This window comes from Phoenix dactylifera, chromosome 9 (assembly GCF_009389715.1).
Source record: "Phoenix dactylifera cultivar Barhee BC4 chromosome 9, palm_55x_up_171113_PBpolish2nd_filt_p, whole genome shotgun sequence".
Taxonomy (NCBI): Eukaryota; Viridiplantae; Streptophyta; class Magnoliopsida; order Arecales; family Arecaceae; genus Phoenix; species Phoenix dactylifera.
In genome coordinates, this window is record NC_052400.1 from 4,898,972 (window position 1) to 4,925,059 (window position 26,088).

General features: G+C 38.4%; 1 protein-coding gene across 4 annotated transcripts; it reads left to right on the top strand.

Annotated features, from left to right (window-relative positions):
* The first annotated feature begins 83 nt into the window (after window positions 1–83).
* On the top strand, window positions 84–26,088 carry LOC103699064 (splicing factor U2af small subunit B-like). Of its 4 annotated transcripts, none has more exons than XM_039129874.1 (7): window positions 84–614; window positions 23,403–23,489; window positions 23,661–23,742; window positions 23,883–24,009; window positions 24,102–24,535; window positions 24,658–24,668; window positions 25,718–26,087. In XM_039129874.1, the coding sequence occupies exons 1-5, from the start codon at window positions 378–380 to the stop codon at window positions 24,517–24,519; spliced, it is 951 nt and encodes a 316-aa protein (XP_038985802.1). In that variant the 5' UTR covers window positions 84–377; the 3' UTR covers window positions 24,520–24,535; window positions 24,658–24,668; window positions 25,718–26,087. The 4 variants fall into 4 exon arrangements, 3 of the variants coding, with proteins under 3 accessions (XP_038985802.1, XP_038985801.1, XP_038985800.1); XR_005513251.1 differs by having other exon boundaries at window positions 86–614; window positions 24,658–25,000; window positions 25,718–26,088; XM_039129873.1 differs by lacking the exon at window positions 24,658–24,668 and having other exon boundaries at window positions 85–614.

Consider the following 26,088-nt stretch of genomic DNA (forward strand, 5'->3'; position numbering starts at 1 on the left):
TACCTGGTGCATTCGGTACATTACAATATTGTAATTTTATTGTCTCCAGTCCGAACTCCCCTCCCTCCCTCATCGGAGGCTGGCGCGGCGGCCTTTTCATCACGGGCCCGACGGCCCGTGAGTCCCGCCCCGGACTGGAGAGATCCCGATCTATCTGTGTACCGTTCCTCGCTGGTCCCTCTTTCCCGTCTTCTTTTATTAAATCCGGACTTCCCTCATCATCCCCCACCTCCCTCTCTACAGTTAATTCAGTTTAAGCAGAATCCTCCTCTCAGCTCTCCTTTCTTCCCCTGAATCCTGATGTCGATCTGAACGGTTATTTGACGAGGAAGGAAGGAATATTTCAGTTGGTTAGGGTTATTTTGGGGGGAAGAGTGATGGCGGAACACTTGGCTTCGATCTTTGGGACGGAGAAGGATCGGGTGAATTGCCCCTTCTACTTCAAGATCGGGGCGTGCCGGCACGGCGACCGCTGCTCGAGGCTCCACACTCGTCCCAGCATCAGCCCCACCCTCCTCCTCTCCAACATGTACCAGCGTCCCGACATGATCACCCCTGGTGTCGATCCCCGGGGCCAGGCCCTCGACCCCCGCAAGATCCAGGAGCACTTCGAGGTTGTGTTCCCCCCTGCTTCTTCAGCAATGTTGTTTTTAGTAGATTTCTCTTTTTTAATTTTTGATTCGGGTCTCTCTGCTTCTATTTGCATATCATTTTGTTTTTCTTTCTTTAAATTCTTATTCTTTGGCACATACCTGTTTCCATGCACTTGTTGATTATATTTTGAAAGTATTAGTCTTGTTATGCATGTTATCATTCCCATTGCTGACTAATGTTTTGATGCAAAGTCCTGATTTGTGCGACATGGATTTGTGCGACATGGATTTGTGCTACAGCATAGGGAAGCCAGCAATTTGATTTGGTTACTGGAGGGATTTATACATGTTGATCTAGAAAAAAAAAAGCTTGAAGCTATTTAAATCAGCCAAACAATTAAATTCCATAATGAATCTATACATGTTGGTATTGATTAGGTATTTGATACGCCTAGAAAGATGTGGGGAAAAAATAGGAGGCATAAGGATTTTTACTAGCACAAGCAGTTCAGGCATATGATAAGTTTTAAAAAGATTTAATCATGGATTAAGCATAGCATATCTTCTTGATGGAATTGCTTAAAATTTATTGGTTTCTAAAGGTTTTCGAGGACCAATAAGTGAATTTGAGTTTGGATTTTGGAGATGTGGGACTCTTACTATGCATACAATTATTTGAAATCCTGGCATGGGACTCTTATCATTCAAAAAATTGTAGAAAGCCAACTTGAGGAGAGAATCCCCTTTGGATTAGAATCACTTTATTTAGAAGTTTAGCTTGATTCAAATCTTTGAGGGGGAAATCTAATTAGGGTTATTATGGAAATTGAAAAATTGGGAGGTATAGCTGCTTTTATATAGTGCTAGGAATTTGGATAGACCTTATCAAGGAGTGACTCGAGAGGCAGCATGTTGCATGCTTGAAAAAGAAAAGATGAAAGAGAAAAAGAGGAAGACTTTTGGCTTCTTGTAGATAGAACTCTTTACTAAGAGAAGAGCATTACTGCTAAATATTCGAACTCAAACATGACTTCCTCTTTGAGAAGAAGATTTATTTTGCACATGGATGGGCGTCTGCTGTTGGGACTTAGACATGGTCTAGTAGCTGGTGTGAATATTGGGGTTTTCAATTTTTAAGAAGATAGTATGGACTTGTAAGAGTTTATACCAAAACCGTAATCTCGGTATCGAGTACCGTATCGGTACCTTATTAGTTCGGTATAGTATGGTATGGTATATCTCTATGCTGAAATAGCTTTTTAACCATTTTTTTTCAATTTTCATTCCAGTACGGTTCGGTATGGATCGGTACGTACCTCAGTACGTCTTGGTATAGGGCGGTATGCCTCGGTACGGGCGGTACGCCTCGGTATAGACAGTACGAGACTTGTTCCGAATTAAAGGTGTGTTTCGTATTAGTTTTCTTTCGGTACGGTACGATACGCCCTGTACTGGGCAATACGGCAGACCATGGTTAACACAATACATAATAAAAAGGCATGCCTATAAAAATTCTGACTTTAATACTTTCCACTAAAGTTCGCTGTTTTGATATCGGATCTCGTACTGGTACCATCTTATTACAGTGTCGGTACATAGTACGGTACTAAACGGCGAGGTGTATCGAGTATCGGTATGATACGAGACTACATATACGGTATGCCCGGTACGGTGAATCTTGCTTTCCTCGTTCTACGAAACTCTAGAAAATCATAGGAAAGTCTCATTATGCTTCCTTTACTAACCAACTCCAGAATTCTAGGGAGAGATGAGACATATTCAAATGCTCTGTCAACAACTCATTTATAACTATAATCCCAAAATTTTACACCGCACTAGCTTTGCTAGTGATATTGCTTGATGCTAGTATCCACTTGTTTTAGATATCGAGATACCAAAGGAAGGTGATGCAATAGATATGTGAATTGATGACATAATCTAGGTGATCAAATGTCTCAACTTTGTCATTTTGATAGTACACCACAGTACTTGGATTTCCATCACTATGGCAGCATGGCATTTGTTCATGCCTATGTATGTTCATAGAGACCTATCTCTCTTGAAGTTCATAAAGCTTGATAAAATATTTGCTATTATCATGTTAGACTTGGTACCTTTCATATAGAAGCTCAAAAGGAGCATGTAACGTTGATGGCATCACAACTTGATGTTATGAAATATTGAAGAGTGCTATGAACTGTGCCAAGTATATCTTGTGGCATGTTAAAAGATCCAAATTTTGGTGCTAGGTAACACTCGACCTAGATTTGTTGGCATTGATAGGCTATGGAGACAATTAACAAGTTTAGCCTAGTCGTTAGGCATGCTATGTTAAGGAAAGCTCATTATTTAGGCTGCATTTGACATCGTTGTCAATTTTCTTTTTAAAAAAAAATAAAATAGAAAATATTTTTCTCTTTTTTTTCTAAATTTTTGACAACAAAAACATGTTTGGTAGTCACTATTATTTTTTTTATTTTTCACAATAAAAAATAAGAAACATGTTTGGTAAGCCAAACATAGGAAATTCTTTTGCAATGCATTTCCCATAGTGGGCGTTAGGCATGCAACTGCCCGTGATCATCAAGTGGAGGATACGTGAGATTGAGAGGGGCGGTGTCGGGGTGGGAGGAGAGCTAGAGGAGGTATTAGAGGGAAAGGGAGAGGCGAGGGACTGGAGGACAAGATGAACACAAGTGGGGTGGAAGAGATGGGAGGGAGGACCTTCTTGGTGAAGCGAATGGGGATAGAGGCTACGAGGTAGTAGTCGCCGAGGGTCGAAAAGAGATAAATCATGAGAGTTGAGAGTTGATTTGATTTCATGCTCAAAAGTTATTTTTAAAAATAATGGAATTAAAATTTTTTTACTTCCACTTTTTCATAAATTACGGAAGTTACTTTTATAAATAAAAAAAAGGGAACCAAACATCTTTCTTGCATTGGATTTCCTGTTTCCCTTTTAAAAATAAAAAAAAACTAAAAGTGATACCAAACAGGGCCTTAGTTATTCTACTGATCAGTCATCATGTGCATGTATTGGCATGTTTATGATATCATTATATTAGTCAGCAGATTAACTTCTCAGTTTGGAGAATTACTTAGTCCAACTTTTGTATTGCAACCTTGTCTATCTAGGCCACGTTTAAAGTTTTATTACATGCAGTATCATTTCTAGCATGAGATTTTATTTCTCATGTGTTTATCTGAGGTCAGATGATCTGAATTTGTATTTAGGAATTCTATGCTCCCAAACTGGACCCAAGTTCAGTAAAATTAGTAGTAGGAGCTACATAGATGGGATTTTAGTTATCAGATCTTTTTGGATGACTTTGAACTTTGAGTGTTGCCCCACTACTAGCCTTAAAGCAGCACCCGTCACTTGTTAGCAGCTTGTTGCTTTTTTAAAACATCATAGTTGAGATTTTGACATTCAAAGTAAATTTTTCCTGATTTAAAAAATTATGTTTTGCCTTAAAACCTTCAATGCTGTTTCGAGTTACCTCCTTGTTGCAATTCCTAGCCTTCCTTGAACATAGACAATTTTAACCTTATCCTACTTTAGCACATGTGCACCTTAGTGTCTTATCGGATCTTATGCTATGCTATAGTAAATAAGTTCGCCAATCTATTATCTAGTGGTTTTTTTATCACATATTTTATTCATTGCCATTCATCAATTATTGGTCAAAGTTAACATATGATCTTGTACATTGATGAAAGAGACAACTTTAATAATCATTAACCAAATCATGCTCTAGTAGCCAGAATTTATCTTGATAAGGATTTTTTTTTTCATTTTAAGCCACATAGAAGTCAAAATGACTAAGTTATGTATGGGTGCTTTGTCAAGTGCATGCCATCCTTTTTAGGAATGAGCTCACCACTTATCTTTAATGACACATTTGGGTTTTAGTTATGAGCTTCCTTTCTCCAATTGTTTCTTTTATGGGCTACCTCTAGAATTATTGTCAATTTTTCAATGTTCTAAGTGTCAACCAAAATGGATCAGTTTTAGCAAAATTGACTCCTAGTTTCTGTGGTTTCGGTTGTTTTCATCTAAAAACTGCCAGCTACGGTCCCATTTTGGCAGTTTTTGGTCAGTTTTGGTCGAAACTAACCGAGCTATTGATAGATTCTTTTATAAAGTTACATTTTAGAGTTTATAATTATCTTAGATTCATTTTTTTTCATTGAAATACATAGGTTATAGAATATCTACTTTCATTCACATTTGTTTATTTTTATTAAGTTAGAAGAGGAGATAGATATTAAATTGAAGACTTGATGGACCAAGGCTTCCAAAAGAACATTATTATGGCACTCTATAGGGAGTAAATAGTAATTTGAACGGGTAGAGTTGATGCAATTCACAAAGTGCCACCTTTCTATATGAAATGAATGTGACATTCAACAAATACATGCATTTCACTAAATAGAGTCTTATCCTCAAAAATATTTGAAAATTTGTCCAAAATTCAGTATATTCATGAGTTCTACTAAATATGAAATATATGAATTTTAAACAACTACTATTTGAGAAGTAAATAATGTATACATTACATGCATATAAACATACAGAGATACACATATACAAATAGTTTAATTTTTAAAATCTTGTACAATAACTTTTCATCTTCTTTTATTTTCTTTTTTGATTTTTTGATTTTTTTCTTATCCTTTTAGCAAAACTCCACAACTTGGAGTGATTCAGGAGCATCTAAGAGGATTCTTTAAGTCTAATCAGACCCATTAAGTCCATTGGACCAGTTCATTAGTTATTAAGTGTTTATTCTTTATCTTATGTTATGTTTTATGTTTTCTTTTAGTTTCAGCCAGTAGTTATGTTCCAAGTCATTTAAAAGTCATGTGACTTTCTGCCAATAGTGATGAAAGGTTGTGATGCTTGGGTTATTGGAAACCTGGTATAAAAGGTCTATTAAGAGTCTTTGACGGGACTTTTGGCCATTTTATGAAAAGAATACAGATCTGAAATTTCTAGGGTTCTTGAACCTAGGATTTTTCGTTTTCAATTCAGTTTTATGCCTTCTTTGCTGTAATCCTTTTCTGTTCTTGTTGGAATTCCGTTCTTGCTGCATGATGGAGCAAAACTTCCAAAATCTCCAAAATTACCAAAACAATAACTCTATCCAAGGGATTGAAAGAGAAACCGAAAAGGAGTTTCAAAACCTTGTTTTTCTCCAAATCCTTTCTGAAAACTTCTATTTGTGAGCCTAAGTTCTATGCCCGTTCTGTGATCCTTTTTCATGGATCTAAGTACCACTTCTAGAAGCTTTCTCTAATCTTCATTGCATAGACTTATTGTGGAGTGATTGATTGTACCCCTATTTGATTTTGATGAGCTCAAAGCATTTGAGTATATTTCATGTTATACTAATGAATTCAATCTAGTGTTTCAGGCGAATATATGTGAATTTATGTTTAAGTGCATCGAGCCTTGGTTCAAAGTAATTTGGCTAGGTGATTGAACTCAATTGAATCAAAGTCTGAAGTTCGAGTCGACTCCGGAAGATTGCGAGTCGACTCTAAGTGTTTCAGAGGTTCTGGCACAAGCTCGAGTCGACTCCGGTACATTACGAGTCGACTCCGACTGAGAACAGACAGAAGGACAGAAAGATGAATTTCAGACCCTGTCACCGAGTCGACTCCGAAGATTACGAGTCGACTCCGATACTTGCCGAGTCGACTTCCGACGGTTCCGAGTCGACTCCAAAGGGTAACAGACAGAAAGACAGAACGATGGTTTTTAGACTCTATTACCGAGTCGACTCCAGAAGGTTACGAGTCGACTCTGATGTTTGGCGAGTCGACTCCCAGTTATGTCCGAGTCGACTTCCAGAGGAAAGCAAGTCCAAAAGGCAGAGAACCATTTTCGGAGACCCTGTGAATGAGTCGACTCCAAGTGTTCCAGAGTCGACTCCCAAGTCAGCCGAGTCGACTCCAACAAGGTGCGAGTTGACTCCGAGGCAGTTCAGATCAACAGACAGAGGATTGGCTTTTCGGACTCTGAGAGCCGAGTCGACTCCAAGAGAACCCGAGTCGACTCGAGAGAGAAAAGCAGAGAAATGAATTTCTGGAACCCTGAGAACGAGCTATCTCCAAAAGTGCCGCGTCATCTCTAGATATTGGCGAGTCGACTCCAGGTTTGGTTCGAGCCGACTCCAGGACGGGACAGCACTTTAATTCAAATCCTGAACAGTGGGGGAGTCGTCTCTAGTGAAGCATGAGTCGACTCCAACAACAGCTGAGTCGACTCCAGATCGAGCGAGTCGACTCCAACCCCAACGGATACATTGTCAGGATGTGCAGACTGTACAGAACGGCTACAAATCAGTGTCTAACGGCTATTTTTCGTAGGGAACAGTTTAAATAGCCAGAGTAAACAGTAGTAGATGAGATTTGAGCCATTCCATTGTGTGCATTAAAGCTTTTCAACCACCAAGATCCTCTTGAGAAAAATACAAGCAAAAGAAGGGAGAAGTACATTCAACTCAACCCAACAAGTACTCCTTCGCAATCAAGGCTCTACTACTGTCATTCAATCTTCTGTGCATTCAAAAGAAGACTCAGAAATCGAGAAGCCCCTACTTTTCCTTCCAAAATCTGTTTGAGGGCTTCTAATCTTTCTCTATTAATATTGTTCACATTTGCTTTTTAGAAGCTTTCCTGGTGATTTTCCCAAACTGTTTTTCTTACTTGATTCAATCAAGGGATTGAATCAAGGGTTGTAAGGTTTGTTGGTGAGCCAAAGTTAAAACCAACGGTGTAAGGGTTTGATTGTGATCCTGAAAAAACAATCGGGTGGTTCTAGTCGGTGAGCCTGTAAAAACCGACCGAGTTCGTTGTGATCTCGCAAAAACAACAAGTTGGGTTGTGAACTTGTAAAACAACCGGCTGTAATCCTAGGAATTATAGTGAACTCCCAAGTGCGGCTTGGGGAGTAGACGTAGGAGCAAGAGTTGGCTCCGAACCACTATAAAGTCTCTTGAGTTTGTATTGATTAATTGTCTCTTCCCCTCTCTCCATTCACTACATTTAGTAATCTATTTAACCTGCTTGCAATAGATTTAATTAATTACTCATTAAGTTTTAATTTATCAATAATTAATTAAAACCTAATTCACCCCTCCTCTTGGGTTGTCTCCTTGAGCAACAAATGGTATCAGAGCAGGTGCTCTTATATCGATTGGTGTTCCAATCCCCAAAAGAGTAAAAGATTAAAATGACAACCCCTTTTGGATCTTTCCTTAGTGAGGAGCAATCCACCAATAGGCCTCCATTGTTCAATGGAACTAACTATACCTATTGGAAGGCTAGGATGAGGATATTTATCCAAGCCCAAGACTATGATGTTTGGAGCATCATAGTTAATGGACCATATACTCCTTCTATCTATGTAGATAACATCGCCATACCCAAACTAGAAAAAGATTGGGATGATAACGATAGAAGGAAGGCACAACTAAATGCCAAAGCAATGAATGTACTTTATGGTGCCTTGGATCCTAATGAATTCAATAGAATCTCTACTTGCAATTCTGCAAAAGAGATATGGGATAGACTTGAAGTGACCCACGAGGGCACAAATCAAGTCAAGGAATCTAAAATAAACATGCTAGTTCATAAATATGAACTATTTAAAATAGAGTCTAATGAAACCATCTCTTGGATGTTTACTCGATTTACTGATATTGTCAACGGACTAAAAAGCCTTGGCAAAAGTTATACTAACAGTGATCTTGTTAAGAAAATTCTTTGCTCTTTACCAAGGTCATGGGAAGCCAAAGCCACGGCAATCCAAGAAGCAAGGGACTTGAACAAGCTGCCACTCGAGGAGCTTCTTGGATCCCTAATGACGCATGAGCTCACAATGAAACAACACAGCGAAGAAGAATCCTCTCATAAGAAAAAGGTAATGGCCCTCAAATCTACTTCTTCTAATAAGGATCTATCTTGCAGTAGCAGCAGCGAAGAAGAAGACAATGAGGGAGATGAAGATGAGGCTCTTCTTGTGCGAAAGTTCCGAAGATTCATCAACCGGAAGAAGTCCTTTCATCAGAAGAGAGGTTCCTCAAGTTCCTACAACAAGGATAAAGGTAATGAAAGGGAAAGTGAGGGAATCGGATGCTATGAATGCAAGAAGCCGGAACATTTCAGAGTCGACTGTCCCTTGCTGAAGAAGGGCAGCAAATACAAGAAGAAGAAAGCTCTTGTCTCCACTTTGACAGACTCCGATCAATCATCATCATCATCGGATGAGGAACAAGAGAAAAAGGCCAATCTTTGCTTTATGGCAAATGAAAATGAGATAACATCTGAAACTCATTTAGATTTTACTTTTGAAGAATTGTATGATGCCTTTAATGAGCTAATGGATTAATATAAATCAATAAATCTTAAAATAAAGATTTGAGGCTAACTAATCAATTCTACAGTCATAAAAATGACAATCTGATTATGGAAAAGGATTCCATTGTTAAGGAGAACTTAAAACTTAAAACAAGCAACCAATTGCTAACTCAAAAGAACTGTACCCTAATTAAAGACAAAGAAAGACTAACTAAAGAAATTTCAGAACTTAAAAACAATAATCAAACTCTAAAAGATAACCTTACAAAAGATTTAAGCTTACTAAAAACAGAAAAACTGAACTTAACAAAAAAACTTGAAAAATATAAACTCATTGTCGAGAAGTTCACTTATAGCTCTGAAAAATTAGAAATGATTCTTAATAATCAAAGAGCTGTGTTTAATAGAGCTGGTTTAGGGTATAAGCTAAAGAATAAGCAAAAATTTCTTTAAAACTTTTTTGTAAAAGTCGGAGAAAGTAAAACTAAAAATGTAACTTGTTTCTGTTGTGGAAAAGTAGGACATAAAGCTAATGTGTGTGGCCATAGAAAAATAAAAGCTAAAAGAAAATTAAAAATGTTTGGGTTCCAAAAGGAACCAACAAAGCTAACCTTGAAGGACCCAAGAAAACTTGGGTACCTAAGACTATATGATTTTCTTGTGTAGGAGTATCTTGCAGCCAAGCTCAATAAAAACTGTTGGTACTTGGATAGTGGCTGCTCAAGACATATGACGGGTGACAAGGAGCAATTCTTCACCCTAGAACCTAAGAAAGGAGGTGTGGTGACTTTTGGAGATGATAACCAAGGTCACATCATGGGTATTGGTAAGATACAAATCACACCTTCAACCTTTATCGATAATGTTCGGTTTGTAGATGGTCTTAAGCACAATTTACTTAGCATTAGTCAACTATGTGATAAAGGTTTTGATGTATTGTTTAAGCCATCTATGTGCATCATAACCAACTCAACTAACAATAGTTTAGTTTTCAAAGGATTAAGACGTGGCAATGTTTATGTAGTAGATCTTAATAATCTTGCTAAAAACAACCACTGCTTAGTAGCTAATGATACTAAGCTTAGTGAGGCAAGTTGGTTATGGCATCGTAAATTAGGTCATGCAAGCATGGACACATTATCTAAATTAGTTAAAAGAGATTCCGTGATTGGTTTGCCAAAGCTGAAATTTGAGAAAAACAAAATTTGTAAAGCATGTCAATTTGGCAAACAATCTAGAAGCTCTTTTAAGTCCATAAATTGTCTCTACAACTAGATCCTTTGAGCTACTTCACATGGACCTTTTTGGACCAACTAGGACCACAAGCCTTGGTGGAAACAAGTATGGACTTGTCATAGTTGATGATTTTTCTAGATACACATGGGTCATGTTTTTAGCTCATAAGGATGAAGCATTTTCTGTTTTTAAGAAATTCCACAAGAAAGTAACAAATACAAAAAATAGTTCAGTTATAGCAATTAGGAGTGATCATGGAACGGAATTTGAAAATCATCTATTTGATGAATTCTGTAGGAAAAATGGGATAACTCATAATTTCTCTGCACCTAGGACACCACAACAAAATGGAGTTGTGGAAAGAAAGAATAGAACCCTAGAGGAAATGGCTAGGACTATGTTGTGTGAAAGTGATCTCCCAAAGTATTTTTGGGGAGAAGCCATTAACACATCATGTCATATAATAAATAGAGTTCTATTAAGACCAATTATAAAGAAAACACCTTACGAACTTTGGAGAGATAGAAAGCCCAAAGTAAACTACTTTCATGTGTTTGGCTGTAGATGTTTTATTCATAATAATAGCAAAGATAACTTAGGTAAATTTGATTTCAAATCTGATGAAAGTATCTTTTTGGGATATTCTACATCGAGTAAGGCTTATAGAGTCTTCAACAAAAGAACCCTTGTTATTGAAGAATCCATTCATGTTGTTTTTGATGAGTCTAATGATGCTTCCTCTAGCAAGAGAGTAGTATTTGATGATAATGCAAGAATAATTGAAGAAAAGATGGATCACATGACTCTACAAAAGGATGAACCCAAGCAAGTTGAAGAAGCTTCAACAAGCCAAGAGGTAATTGCCGAACATGGGCTTACAAAAGCTTGGAGGTATGCTCACGGTCATCCTAAAGAGTTAATCTTAGATGATCCATCTCAACCTGTTAGAACTAAAGCCTCTCTCAGAAACTTAAATAATCATCTTGCATTTGTTTCACATTTAGAACCTAAAAACATTGAAGAAGTGAAAGTGATGTAAATTGGATAAATGCTATGCAAGAGGAACTTAACCAATTTACAAGAAATAAAGTATGGAACTTAGTTGAAAGACCCACTGAATACTCAATAATAGAAACTAAATGATATACAAAAATAAACTTGATGAAAATGGAGTTGTGGTTAGGAACAAGGCTAGACTAGTAGCAAAGGGCTATAATCAAGAAGAAGGTATAGACTTTGATGAGACTTTTGCTCCTGTGGCTAGACTTGAGGCTATTAGATTGTTACTAGCATTTGCATGTTATAAAGATTTTAAATTATTTCAAATGGATATAAAAAGTGCCTTGAATGGGTATATTAATGAGGAGGTTTATGTAGAACAACCTCCTGGTTTTGAGAATCATCAATACCCCAATCATGTTTATAAACTAAATAAAGCTCTTTATGGTCTAAAACAAGCCCCTAGAGCATGGTATAAAAGACTTAGCAAATTTCTATTAGACCATGAATTTTTTAGAGAAAATGTTGATACAACCCTATTTTTAAAAAAGAAAAACAAAAATATGTTAGTAGTGCAGATTTATGTAGATGATATTATTTTCGGTGCTACTAACAATCGTCTTTGCGAAGAGTTTGCTGAATTAATGCAGAGTGAATTTGAGATGAGCATGATGGAAGAATTGAACTACTTCCTCGGACTTCAAATCAAACAATCCAAGGAAAGGATTTTCATCAATCAAGCTAAATACATCAAGAAAATGCTAAAGAAGTTTGATATGGATGGAAACAAGTCAATTGGCACTCCCATGAGCTCATCATGCAAACTAGACAAAGATGAATCAGGTAAATCAGTAGATCAAAAGCTGTATAGAGGTATGATAGGATCATTATTATATCTTACAGCAAGTAGACCTGATATCATGTTTAGTGTATGCATGTGTGCTAGATATCAATCTAATCCTAAGGAATCACACCTAATTGCAGTTAAGAGAATTTTTAAATATCTAATAGAAAAAAAAACATAGGTCTATGGTACTCTAAAGAATCAAGCATAAACTTAATAGGGTACACTGATTCTGACTTCGCTGGGTGTAAACTTGATAGAAAAAGTACCAGCGGGTCATGTCAATTTTTAGGAGAGAACTTAATCTCATGGTTTATAGAGTTGGGCAACGGGCCGTGCCGGGCCGGCCCGGCCCAGGCCCCCCGGGCCAAAACTCTAAACGGGCCGTGCCTGGCACGGCCCGCTTATGAAGCGGGCCGTGCCTGGCACGGCCCGTGAGGCACGGAAGGCAAGCCCGGCCCGGCCCCCGGCCCCTCTATTGGTGGGCCGGGCCGGGCACGGCACGGCACGGGCCGGGCACGGCACGGCACGGGCCGTGCCAGGCACGGCCCGTAACGGGCGGTAACGGGCCGTGCCAGGCACGGCCCGCAACGTCTCTAAACGGGCCGTGCCTGGCACGGCCCGTAACGGCTCCAGACGGGCCGTGCTTGGCACGGCCCGTCTGGAGAGGGGGGAAGAAAATAGCCGTTTCCAACGGCTATTTTCGGGAAAAAGACGGTTTTGCCCCTCCTAACAGTCCTATAACGGCTGAATTGAGGGGTATTTTGGGAAAAAATTTTTTTGGGCTTCTATAAATAGCCCATTCCTCCCTCATTCTCACCACACCAAACCTCTCATTCTCTCCTTCTCTACTGCTATTATTTCTCTCTTCTAAAGTGCTCTTCTAGCAATTTAATTTTTAGTTTGTTCAAGTGCTACACAAGAGGAGGTTCCTGTTGAGAAGAGAAGGTCGCTTCTGTTGAGAGCACAAGAGGAAGCTCGGAATCTCGGCGCTGCCTCTGCCCTCCGACCCTCTACTCAATTCCTCCTTGCGGTTAGTTTTTATTTTTTGAATTAATCATAGATATGTCATCTTTTGAGGAAAGTCAGTTTGGCATTCCTGTTTCTGAGGGGGAAGAAACTAATCCCCAACCCCCTGTTCCTAGTTCCTCTAGAACTGGTGAACCGAGTGAAGGTCAAACCTCTTCTCGTAAGAGGACTAGTACTGTATGGAATGAATTTGATAGAGTTATGGTTGAGGGAGTCTGGAAAGCTAAATGTAAAAAATGTGCCAAACTTTATAGTTGTAGTAGTAGTGGGGGAACAGGGCATTTAAAAAGACATCAAGAGAGTCATAGGATGCATGATTCTCATGCTCAAACTCAAAGTAGCCTTAATATACAAGGGGGATTACTTGTAGGTAATTTTGCATATAATCATGAAAATCAAAGAAAAGCACTTGTAAAATGGATAGTTAAGGATGAATTACCTTTTAGTTTATGTGAATCTTTTAATTTTGAAGAATATGTTCAATTAAACCTACAACCTGCTTACAAAAGAACTAGTAGGCGTACATTTAGAAGAGTAGCTATGACCAATTTTTTAGCAATGAAACAAAATTTAATTGAAACACTTTCTACTTTAAATGTAAAAATTTCATTAACTTCTGATATTTGGTCAGCATCTGTAGGTAGTAATTCTTTTATTGCCATTACTGCTCATTATATTGATAATGATTGGCAATTAAATAAACGTATTCTTGCTTTTCGTGCTTTTGATTTTCCACATTCTGGGCAACAAATTTCAAATATAATTTATCAAACTGCATGTTCATATAATATTAATGATAAAATTATGTCTATTACTTTTGATAATGCATCTAATAATAATTCTGCTGTTGTATTATTAAGAGACTCATTGCATCCCATATTAGATGGAAATTTACTGCATATTAGATGTGCATGTCATATCTTAAATCTTTCTGTTCAAGCTGGCATGGGCATGATTCAAGATGTGATTTCAAAAATTAGAAATGCAGTTTCTTTTATTCATGCTTCTAGATCAAGACTTCAAGAATTTAAGGAATTATGCATAAATCATGGTAAACGTTTTAAAAAATTTAAACTTGATGTAATTACTCGTTGGAACTCCACATATAGCATGATACATGATGCATACCCATATAAAAATTTATTAAGTGCATATATTAATGATCGTGGATTAGGATTTACATTGACTGAAACTGATTGGAATAAAGGAAAAATTTTGGAAGATTTTTTGCTTAGTTTTTATAATGCTACCAATGTTCTTTCTGGTATTTATTACCCTACTTCATGTTCATTTTTACAACAAGCATATATAATTAGTCAAAAATTTGCAGAACATAGATATGATGATGTTTTAATGCCTATTATTCACCTAATGGAATCTAAATGGAATGAGTATTGGGACAGGATATGTCCTATGCATAACTTAGCTGCTGCATTTGATCCTAGAGTTAAATTAAATGGCGTGCTAATTTTACTTGATGCATACGCTGAAAATATGAATCAAGATGCTGAATCTGCTAAAGATGAGGTAAGACAACTTCTTTATGATATTTATGCTATATATGATGAAAAAATTCGTGGATCTAGAACACAAATACAAACCTCTATTCCTCCTTCTAGTAGTTCTCGTTCGTCATCTATTTTTTCATTCATTGCACAGAGAAGACACACACATGCTTCAAGTTCCTCTTCATCTTCTTCATCTTTAAGTAGTGAACTAGAATTTTATTTACGAAATGATCTTCAGTCTGCATATGATGAAAATCAAATAGAGAATCTAGATGTATTATCTTGGTGGAAGAGTGTTAGAAATCAATATCCTGTTATGTCTGCAATTGCACGCGATATTTTAGCTGTGCCGATGTCCACGGTAGCATCGGAATCCGCTTTTAGTGCAGGTCGGCGTGTTCTTGACGAAAAGAGAAGTAGGATGACGGGCGAAACGGTGGAGATGCTTCTCTGCTTCAAGGATTGGCTGGATGCTGAGGCAAGACTTCAAGATAAAGGTGGACATAATACAACATCCTCTGATGATGATGATACAAACACTACTGAAGACTGAAGACTGAAGACTGAAGAGTGAATACTGATTCACTGAATCACTGATGATTAGTAAGATTTCTTAATTTTTTATAATTGTACATTTTTATTGTATTCTGGAGGTCAGACCAAGGTCCAAACCTCGGCCCTTTCTTAGTTTCTTATTGTATTCTAGAATCTAGAGGTCAGACCAAGGTCCAAACCTCCCTTCATGTACCATTTTGATTGAAATTAATAAACTGGTAGGGGTCTATGCCAAACCCCCCACCATTAAGGTGGCTTTATATTCATAAATCAAGATTTCTTAGTGTTCATAATTTATTAATGTATTAAAAAAATTTTATCGGGCCGAGCCGGGCCCAGGCCCGGACCGTGCCAGGCCCGCGTGCCAGCCCGGCCCAGGCCCTTATGGGCCGTGCCGTGCTGGCACGCGGGCCGTGCCGTGCTTGGCCCGCGTGCCTAGACCGGGCCGTGCCGGCCCAGGCCCGAAGCGGGCCGTGCCTGGCACGGCCCGCTGGCCAGGATTCGCTAGCCCAGCACGGCCCTATCAAAGGGGCCGTGCCAGGCACGGCCCGTCACTGTAGCTGGCGGGCCGTGCCGTGCCGGGCCGTGGGCGGCCCGGCCCAGTGCCCATCTCTAATGGTTTAGCAAGAAACAAAACTCGGTTGCACTATCCACGGCGGAAGCCGAATATGTTGCTGCCGGGAGTTGTGCTCAAATTTTATGGATCAAGCAACAACTTGAAGATTATGGCATTAAACAAGATAAGATTTCCATAAATTGCGATAATACAAGTGCCATAAATCTAACTAAAAATCCAATTCAACACTCAAGAACTAAACATATTGAGATAAGACATCACTTCATAAGAGATCATGTGTTAAATGGTGATGTGATGCTTGAATTTGTTTGTACTGATGATCAACTTGCTGATATCTTCACAAAACCCTTGAGTGAAGATCGATTTTGTATCCTTAGAAGAGGGTTAGGAGTGATTGATCCATTTTTATGATACTCTCCTATAATTCATTGATTTTGATGATTAGCTTATGTTGGATATAGGATTTCTCGTCTATGGTCACCAAATCATTCATTAAGTTCAAAAAAATTTCATATCTCTCTCCTTTGGCACGGAATTAACTGAGTTTTTGATTATGTGCCAGAGTTCGAGTCAACTCGAATAGATTTTAGAGTCGGCTCGTGGGCGAGTCGACTCGCACATGTTTAGGAGTCGACTCGCGCATGTTTAGGAGTCGACTCGAGGTCGGAAATCCGACTTTTAACCCTAAGCGAAATATTTTTTCTCCACTTCTATTTTCAGCCGCCACTGTTCAAAAAGCTCTAGAGTCGTCTCCCACATCGTCCCCGACCTATTTTTGGCCCTTTCTCTCGTGTTTTCTTCCATTTTTCTTGTCCTTCCCTCGGTTTTTAGGTCAAAATGCCTAGGAAAGCCGTTGTCCCGAGCTAGAAGAGACCTCTCACCGCGAGCGGCGCCGAGAGACGGTCAAAGGCACGGAACGAACCCGTGAGGCCACCACCTCCGGTTCCTTCTCCGCCTAGGCCGGTTCCCTCACGTCCGTGCGCCGGAAGGGTTGTCTCTACCGGGAGGAAAGTCAACTTTGACTTCCTCTCCCAGGAAGGGTTCATCCTAGGGCATCGTCTTAGGGCTCAGGGCTTGGAGTATTTTTGCTCACTTGACCTCCCTACATACTCAGGGTTAGGGAATTTTACGGGACCGTCGCACGGGATGGCGGTGGTATCCAAGGGATTGTAGCAGGTGTCCCTATTTTCATTTCGGAGGACTTCATTGCTCGAGTTCTCCATCTTTCCCGAGAGGGGATTGTTCCTACACATCCATCTGATAGGACTGAGGCCCTTACGGCCATCTTAGGGAGCCCACCTCAATCCCCCATAGAGGAGGTGTTTGCAAATCAGCTTTCAGCTGAAATGCGACTCCTCCTAAGTATCATCTCTAGGACTCTCTTTCCTAAGACCGGGAGGTTTGACTTCATTTCTGAGAGAGACCTAGGCTTGATGTTTCACATTCTACAGGACATCCCCCTGAACTTTTTCAAACTCATCTATAGATATATCTGTGAATCCCTAGACAAACCTAGGTTGAGTCTCCCGTATGGCATGCTTTTCACACTCATCTTTAGGGAGTTAGAAGTCCCTATCCTTGAGGGAGAACCCTCTCGCTCCCTCAGATACACTGACCACATGGGTGAGGAGACTCTCCACCGAATGGGTTTCCACAAGGTGGAGAGTGTCTGGGTTAGGAAAACATCCACACCATCTGACCCCACTACTCATCATTCACCTAGCTCTGATCATAACCAGGACCACTCCACAGATCCTTCTACCTTCCCATCCACATCTGGTCCTTCAGTCCCTACTGAGCAATCTACTTCAGCTGGACCCTCTACCGTACCACCACCTCAGCAGCCCCTAGAAGTCAGGATCAGCACTGAGCAGCTCCGAGAGCTGAGAGATGAGATAGTGAGGGAGCTGAGAGATGACATAGTGAGGGAGCTGAGAGGTTCACAAAGTGCACCCTCCACTGACGTCGTTCCCTCCACAGCAGCGGTGTCCATGATGATAGCAGATCTTAGGGAGATGTCAAACATGAGGAGCCTAATCCAGGGTCAATACTTGAGCCTTACAGCCATAAAGGAAGACACGAGGCAGATGCGAGACAGCATCAGAGAAGAGATGGGCAGGCAGAGTAAAGGAGCGGAAAGGTTTGCAAACGCTGTGATCTTTAAACTTGACTCCATCCAAGAAAGTGTGACCCAACTAGCGGAGACACAGGCTAGGGCAATCTCAGAGATCATCACGCAACTAGGAAATGTATCTGAGGAGATGAGCCTGGTCCTCCGATCTAGCCGACTAAATTTGGGAGCCTCATCCTCCTCCTCTACTAGACGACCTTAGTTGCATTTCTATTTTTATGATGTACAGTCCTTTGTGGACTTTCTGAAATGTACTCAATCTTGAATTTAATACAATGAATAGAGATTTTCTTTCAAAAAAAACTGTGCAATTTGACTTGTTATCTTTTTCTGTATAATGTGCTTTTTGCTATGATGACAAAAAGGGGGAGAAAATATGATAAGGGATAGTAAAGGGAATCACTAACTAAACAAAAGAAAATCCTTAAAGCAAAATGTAATTTGTTCTTAGTGGATTCGAACCTCGAGGCTCATTATCTCTCTGTTGGGGCTCCTCAAGGAGTAATCTCCAGAATCTATTTAAGGGATATTCGGAGATTAGTTGAATCATACTCAAGAACAAATTGTCAGATTTTCCTTCTGAAAGTAAAAATTTAAGCTCAAAAGTTTCAAAACATTAAAAGAAAATTCAGAAAACTTGAACTGGACTTAAACAAAATTGAATGCACATGTTGAGGGGGAGAATCTGAAATCTTAAGAAAGCAAATTCATTAAACACATATAAGCCAAACAATTGATTGCATGATTTAAAGGCTTATATAATTCCAAATAAAAGGGGGAGCTTTAATTTCAAGATTTACTGATTCATACCTTTCAATTTTGGATAAATTAAATAGCTAGACATTTGAATTCTTTTCAAAACTTTACTATGAATTATCTCTTGGTTGAGCAATTCACTTTACAAATACTTAATGTTTTGTCATCATCAAAAAGGAGGAGATTGTGGAGTGATTGATTATACTCCTATTTGATTTTGATGAGCTCAAAGCATTTGAGTATATTTCATGTTATACTAATGAATTCAATCTAGTGTTTCAGGCGAATATATGTAAATTTATGTTTAAGTGCATCGAGCCTTGGTTCAAAGTAATTTGGCTAGGTGATTGAACTCAATTGAACCAAAGTCTGAAGTTCGAGTCGACTCCGGAAGATTGTGACTCGACTCTAAGTGTTTTAGAGGTTCTGGCACAAGCTCGAGTCGACTCCAGTACACTACGAGTCGACTCCGACTGAGAACAGACAGAAGGACAGAAAGATGAATTTCAGACGCTGTCACCAAGTCGACTCCGATGCTTGCCGAGTCGACTCCCGACGGTTCCGAGTCGACTCCAAAGGGTAACAGATAGAAAAACAAAATGATGGTTTTTAGACCCTGTTACTGAGTCGGCTTAAGAAGGTTATGAGTTGACTCCGATGTTTGGCGAGTCGACTCTCAGTTATGTCCGAGTCAACTCCCAGAGGAAAGCAAGTCCAAAAGGCAGAGAACCATTTTTGGAGATCCTGTGAACGAGTCAACTCCAAGTGTTTCAGAGTCGACTCCCAAGTCAGCCGAGTCGACTCCAACAAGGTGCGAGTTGACTCCGAGGCAGTTCAGATCAACAGACAGAGGATCGGCTTTTCGGACTCTGAGAGCCGAGTCGACTCCAAGAGAACCCGAGTCGACTCGAGAGAGAAAAGCAGAGAAATGGATTTCTGGAACCCTGAGAACAAGCCGTCTCCAAAAGTGCCGAGTGCCGAGTCATCTCCAGATATTGGCGAGTCGACTCCAGGATGGGACAGCACTTTAATTCAAATTCTGAACAGTGGGGGAGTCGTCTCCAGTGAAGCATGAGTCGACTCCAACAACAGCCGAGTCGACTCCAGATCGAGCGAGTCGACTCCGACCCCAACGGATACATTGTCAGGATGTGCAGACTGTACAGAACGGCTACAAATCAGTGTCTAACGGCTATTTTCCGTAGGAAACAGTTTAAATAGCTAGAGTAAACAGTAGTAGATGAGATTTGAGACATTCCATTGTGTGCATTCAAGCTTTTCAACTACCAAGATCTTCTTGAGAGAAAATACAAACAAAAGAAGGAAGAAGTACATTCAACTCAACCCAACAAGTAATTCCTTCGCAATTAAGGCTCTACTACTGTCATTCAATCTTCTGTGCATTCAAGAGAAGACTCAGAAATCGAGAAGCCCCTACTTCCCCTTCCAAAATCTATTTGAGGGCTTCTAACCGTTCTCTATTAATATTGTTCACATTTGCTTTTTAGAAACTTTCCTTGTGATTTTTCCAAACTATTTTTCTTACTTGATTCAATCAAGGAATTGAATCAAGGGTTGTAAGGTTTGTTGGTGAGCCAAAGTTAAAACCAACGATGTAAGAGTTTGATTGTGATCCCGGAAAAACAATCGGGTGGTTCTAGTCGGTGAGCCTGTGAAAACCGACCGAGTTCGTTGTGATCTCGCAAAAACAACAAGTTGGGTTGTGAACTTGTAAAACAACCGGCTGTAATCCTAGGGATTATAGTGAACTCCCAAGTGCGGCTTGGGGAGTGGACGTAGGAGTAAGAGTTGGCTCCGAACCACTATAAAGTCTCTTGAGTTTGTGTTGATTAATTGTCTCTTCCCCTCTCTCCATTCACTACATTTAGTAATCTATTTAACCTGCTTGCAATAGATTTAATTAATTACTCATTAAGTTTTAATTTATCAATAATTAATTAAAACCCAATTCACCCCCCCCTCTTGGGTTGTCTCCTTGGGCAACACTTATATTGGGAGCTTAGTGGTTTCTCCATCACTTCATTTTCTTCATCACATGGCACCTGCTTTTTGAATGGGCCTACAGAAAATGAGACCAAGTATTTATGATGAATCGATCGCAATCATGTAGCTATTTTATTTTTTGTAGGGAGTCTTCTTTCTCTGCACCTTCAAATTTAGCTTTTTCATCACTTCTTGTGAAGCAAACACCTTGTACTTCTCCCATCAATTTATCTTACTAATATATGATTGGAACAATGGGTGTGATCAACCATCAAATGGAGAAATTAAGATGAATCCTAATGGAAATAAAATATGTGGAGAGGGATAAAAAGTTGAGGGTGTGAAGGGTTTTTTCACTTGTTTATAGGTTTGAAACAGTTTTTCACTGCATTAGTTTAATTTAACTTTACAAGGATGATGGTGTTCTCGCTTACATTTCAAGGGTATTCGGTATGAAGTAATCTTCGCAAGATCAAGAGTGATGTGGGTGGAGGTAACGAGATCACTGTGTTTGGTTGCACCATGGTGATCCTACATGGCAGTGAACTCAAATCACTCTTACTCAAATTACCATCTAATCTAGTGATGGAAAACTCGTCTTTGAGGTTGTGTATCTAAGATCACCCCAGGGCAATGTCTTCGGCTGAAATTTGGGGACAAATACCTCTTAATCTAGTTGAAAAATTAGTATTTAAATATATCTTATATATTATATCATATTGTTATTGCATATATTGTATTTATGATATGTATTATATTATAATATATTATTATCATATTATTATTCAGTTATAATTTTAAACTATAATTAAAATATATTATTGTTCTTTATATCTGTGTTATGAAATTTTTTAATATATTACTTCTATTTTTTTATTTTCCTAATTTAAATAAATATTAGTATTAAAATAATTATATGTTATAAGTATAAATGAAAATATTAATTCTATAATAACAATTAATATATTTTTATAAGATTAATAAATATATTTTTTAGAATATATTAGTAATTAATATATTAATAAATATATTAATAATTTATTATAATATATTCTATTTGAGTAATAAACATATATTATAGAATATATCAGGGGTAGTTTTGGTATTATATGATCAGTGATCTTGGATTCTCATGGAATATCAAATAGGTTACTCGTAGATATTTGAGGATCTTTAATCACTAAATATAGCATACCAAATGTGCTGATCTAAGATCATCAAGGATCAAGTTACCTTGGGATAAGGATCACCAATGATCTTAGATCACCTTGGCGATCTTATTTGGGTCACCAAACGCCACCTTCATATAGGAAGGTGGAATATGAGATATCCTTATTTGACTGAAGTTGTGTTGAAGAATTACATTCATATTACTAATTAAGGAGGTTGACATAATAACAAATATTATTGTTCTTTGGTATTCCATTGTAATGGTAAGGTTCTTTTTGTGATTATCTTAGCAATTTTAGATGCTAACCTTGTCTTGAAGGAGATTTAGATGAATTATTTGATGATATTCAGGTTTTGGCCATGGGTTATTGGGCGTTGGCATGTGTCATCTGTGTTCTGAAACTATCTGAATTTTCAGAAGGATGCAATCCTTCCCCCTCCCCCTTAAGCCATGGGTCTTTTGAAAGGACGTCATGGTCACGTTAATATATTGATAAGCACTGAATTCTCTTTCTTTCGGAAATAAACATGAATGGCATTTCCTATTACCCCCCATGGCTCTCAATCTTCTAATCTCTCTCATAGAAAACAAGATAATATCACAGTTTTGTGGACTGATATTTCTATTTCGCTATAAGCATCATGCATGCCTGGAGCTCTAGTTCACGTATAATTGTAGGACTTGGGTGTGTGAGGAACTAGAACTATGAAAAGTTGACAGTGTGATCAGTTGGTTGCAATTACACTTTATAGGTAGCACTTATACAGAAACAAGACTAAGAACTAATGACCACCAAAATGAAAAAACAAAATATTCTTTTGTTTTTTATTTCACCTCCCTGGATTTACTTTTTGGAATAATGGGAGTTGGCCAAGATTTCTGAAACAATTAAGTGGAATTGGCTATGTAGTTGTGAACTCTTACATGATCAATGCACCCTGAGGCTGCTTACAAATGACTTTGTAAATGTGTAATACATTTACTAGGTGATATTTTCTGTTAAAGGTTGGAAGGTAGTTGGCGAAATATGCAGTAGAAAAAAGTTTCTTAGTTGCAAAATAGAAAATATTTTAATGAGAATAAATGGAGATGATAATTTGACAACTGTGCCTACATAAGTAGAGGGGCTCATACATACATGTGCCAGGGGCAAGAAGAGATGAGTTATGTTTGGGTAAACATGAGTCACATTTGTTTGGAAGTATTTTAGATGGCTTGCTTTTATTGTAATTATGATTTATATTATGAAATAGATGGTGTTGTAGAATGATGGAGCCTACCCTAAATAAATGTGTGAATTTCTGTATATGATATTTAAAGATAAAGTTTGGGGGCTAATGAATATGCACGGTTGCTGTCAGATATTCTTTCACATTCTTGTTAAATTGGTATTACTGTATAGGCATCGACCATAAATGAATATAAGATATATTCTTGAAAAAACTTTTGCTATTGTAGAAATTGTTATTGCAATTTAAGATCATTCATGAAAATCAAAGCCATGATGTCCTCTTAATTATCAATTACATGCTAAGTTATACTGTTAATGAAATGATAGACAATGCTTATTGTTCTTCTGTAAAGCTATATCATTTTGCATTATGAGAAATGAAGAATGCTCTTTATTTGCAGGATTTCTATGAAGATCTATTTGAGGAATTAAGCAAGTATGGTGAAATTGAGAGCCTGAATGTCTGTGACAATCTTGCAGACCATATGGTAATCAACTTTTTACCAACTCCATTTGATCATTTCTTCCTTTACCTTTTTTTTTAATTGATGGATAGTTATTACACCGTAATGGATGGCACTCTGTGGCAGTTTCCAAACCATCTTTATACATAATTCTTCCTTTACGTGTTATATCATTGTTTCAACTTCATTTTATAGGTTGGTAATGTATACGTACAGTTTAAGGAGGAAGAACATGCTGCAAATGCACTTCAGAACCTAACAGGAAGATTTTATGCAGGTTAATTTTTGCTTTGGTACTCATATTTTCCTCCATTTTAGACCCTTAAAGCATTGTTATTTACGGCAAGATAGTAAGTTCTTATTGCATTTAATTGTTTGATGCTTTTTGAAAATTTTGAAATGAAATTCCTTTTTCAGGACATCCAATTATTGTCGATTTTTCTCCAGTAACTGATTTTCGTGAGGCTACATGCAGACAGTATGAAGAGAACACCTGCAATCGAGGTGGATATTGCAATTTTATGCATTTGAAAAAGATGAGCCGGTAACTGCCAATCACCTTTTCTACCTTGCATCATCTTATGTTTTAAAATTTGATTTACTCGTTTCCTAATGGATGTATTTATTTGTCTCCAGAGAGTTGAGACATCAATTATTTGGGAGATATCGAAGAAGGCACAGCAGAAGCCGCAGCAGGAGCCAGAGCCCGTACAGGCACCGGAATCATGAAGATCGCTATGGAGGTCGTGGCTATGGAAGGCATTATGATAACCGAGATCGGTACCATGAAGAGCGAAGCAGAAGGCCTAGAAGCCAAAGCCCAGGGCGTAGAAGGGGCTGTAGTAGGAGTCCCGCAGGGAGAAGGAATAGGAGCCCGGTCAGGGAAAGTAGTGCTGAAAGGAGGGCCAAAATCGAGCAGTGGAATAGGGAAAGAGAACAGGCAGATTCTAGCAACAAGAACAATACAGCTAACAGTGACAACAATGGATATGCTCAGAATGGTCGACAGTATCATGATCAGCCACAGCAGAATCAAGGAGGATACAATTATTGATGCATGTTGTTTTCTGGTTTGTCCCTCACCCTTTTCTTATCTTAGTGTTCTCTGCTCTATACACTGAAATGTGCATTTTATACAAAATCACCTGATTAAGTGAAAAATATAACTTACAGCACATTTTTCACTGTGCAGGTGGTGTGCAGGTTCCAATTCTGTGCTGTGGATTATAAAATTTGTCTTAAATTTATGCTTGTTTTCAAAACCAGCATCCCTTTTTTATGCATGGTTTGCATGTCTATGTGATTTCCTTTTTAATCCAAAAGAAAGTTACCTGTTTTTTACAATTGACTGTATATCAAGATTTACTCGAGCATCAAGGATTTAAAGTCCAGGAGGAAGAGTGAGGGTCTCACTGTCCCAAGTTTCAGGGCAGTGTATTGGGACAGGACATGACTGGATGGGACATCCACCGTTCCTACTGTCAACACGTGGCATGTCCCATTCCACAGAAAAACTGGGATGGCCTCATTCTATGGTACTTGAATCCTTGCTTAGGATCATAATTGTTTTTATCATTTTTTCTTACTTCTATAAAATTCTTTTCTTCTTAGTCAAATATCAGCAGTATACTCTGAAAATTTCATTATCATTGCTCATGCATTAAATTCAAACCTCCTACAAAGATTGAAAAAAAAAACCATGTTTTTGGGGGTTGTATTGTGAAACTAATTTTTTCCAGCGTCACACGAGCATTTTACAGCATGTGAAATTTGAAAGGCTGCCATGATTTAACATTAAGGGCAAAGTGTTGAGCACTTCTAAGCTCAATTTTAGCATTTTACACAAAGGTAATTTAAACCCGTGGTTCAAGATATGTGATTCTGTTGGATAAGGAGTTTCTGTTCGTTCTTTTTCTCTTCCTTTTTCCCTGTTTGGCTGGCAAAATCTTGCTTTATATTTCTTCCATGTTGCTGTAGTTGATGCTCATCCATGGTAGTTCTTTTTCGCATCCTTTTCCCTGATTGGCTGGAAAAATTTTGCTTTCTATTTCTTCCAAGGTGCTTTAGTTATTTCTCATCCGTGGTAGATGGTGAATCTTCTATTTCCTTTCTTGTCTGGCAGTTTTAGGCTTTTAGCCGTCTTCTTTCATAGAGTCAAATAAACTAAGCTATATTCATGGAGTTTTGCAGGTCCAGGTATTCCTGCTTCTGAGCTTTGGCCTCATATCTGCTTGTATGGATTTCATTTACAGGTCAAGGACGTAAATTGCTGAATGAGTCAACAGGATATGCGTTAGTCAGGACTCAGGAGTGTCACAGGGATCGTCATAACCCATCAATTACAATACAAGCTTCTCACTCTTTGTAGACAGGCACTTCTGTTCATTTCTAGCTAGTCTGAGTTGCAATATCTCTGGTTTAGTCAAATGAGAGGACTTGGACTGCTTTTAGTTTTAGATGCATTTGGGTGCTTGCTTTTTGTTGAGGAGTGCTTGACAGTGTTCGCAGTTCATTTAAGTTTTAACTTTTGGTTTATCTGAGGTGTGATCTGTCTTAAATTTCACTTTTCGTTTTTTTACAAATTTATGTTCCAGGAGGCATCCAATTTGATATCTTGTTTCAT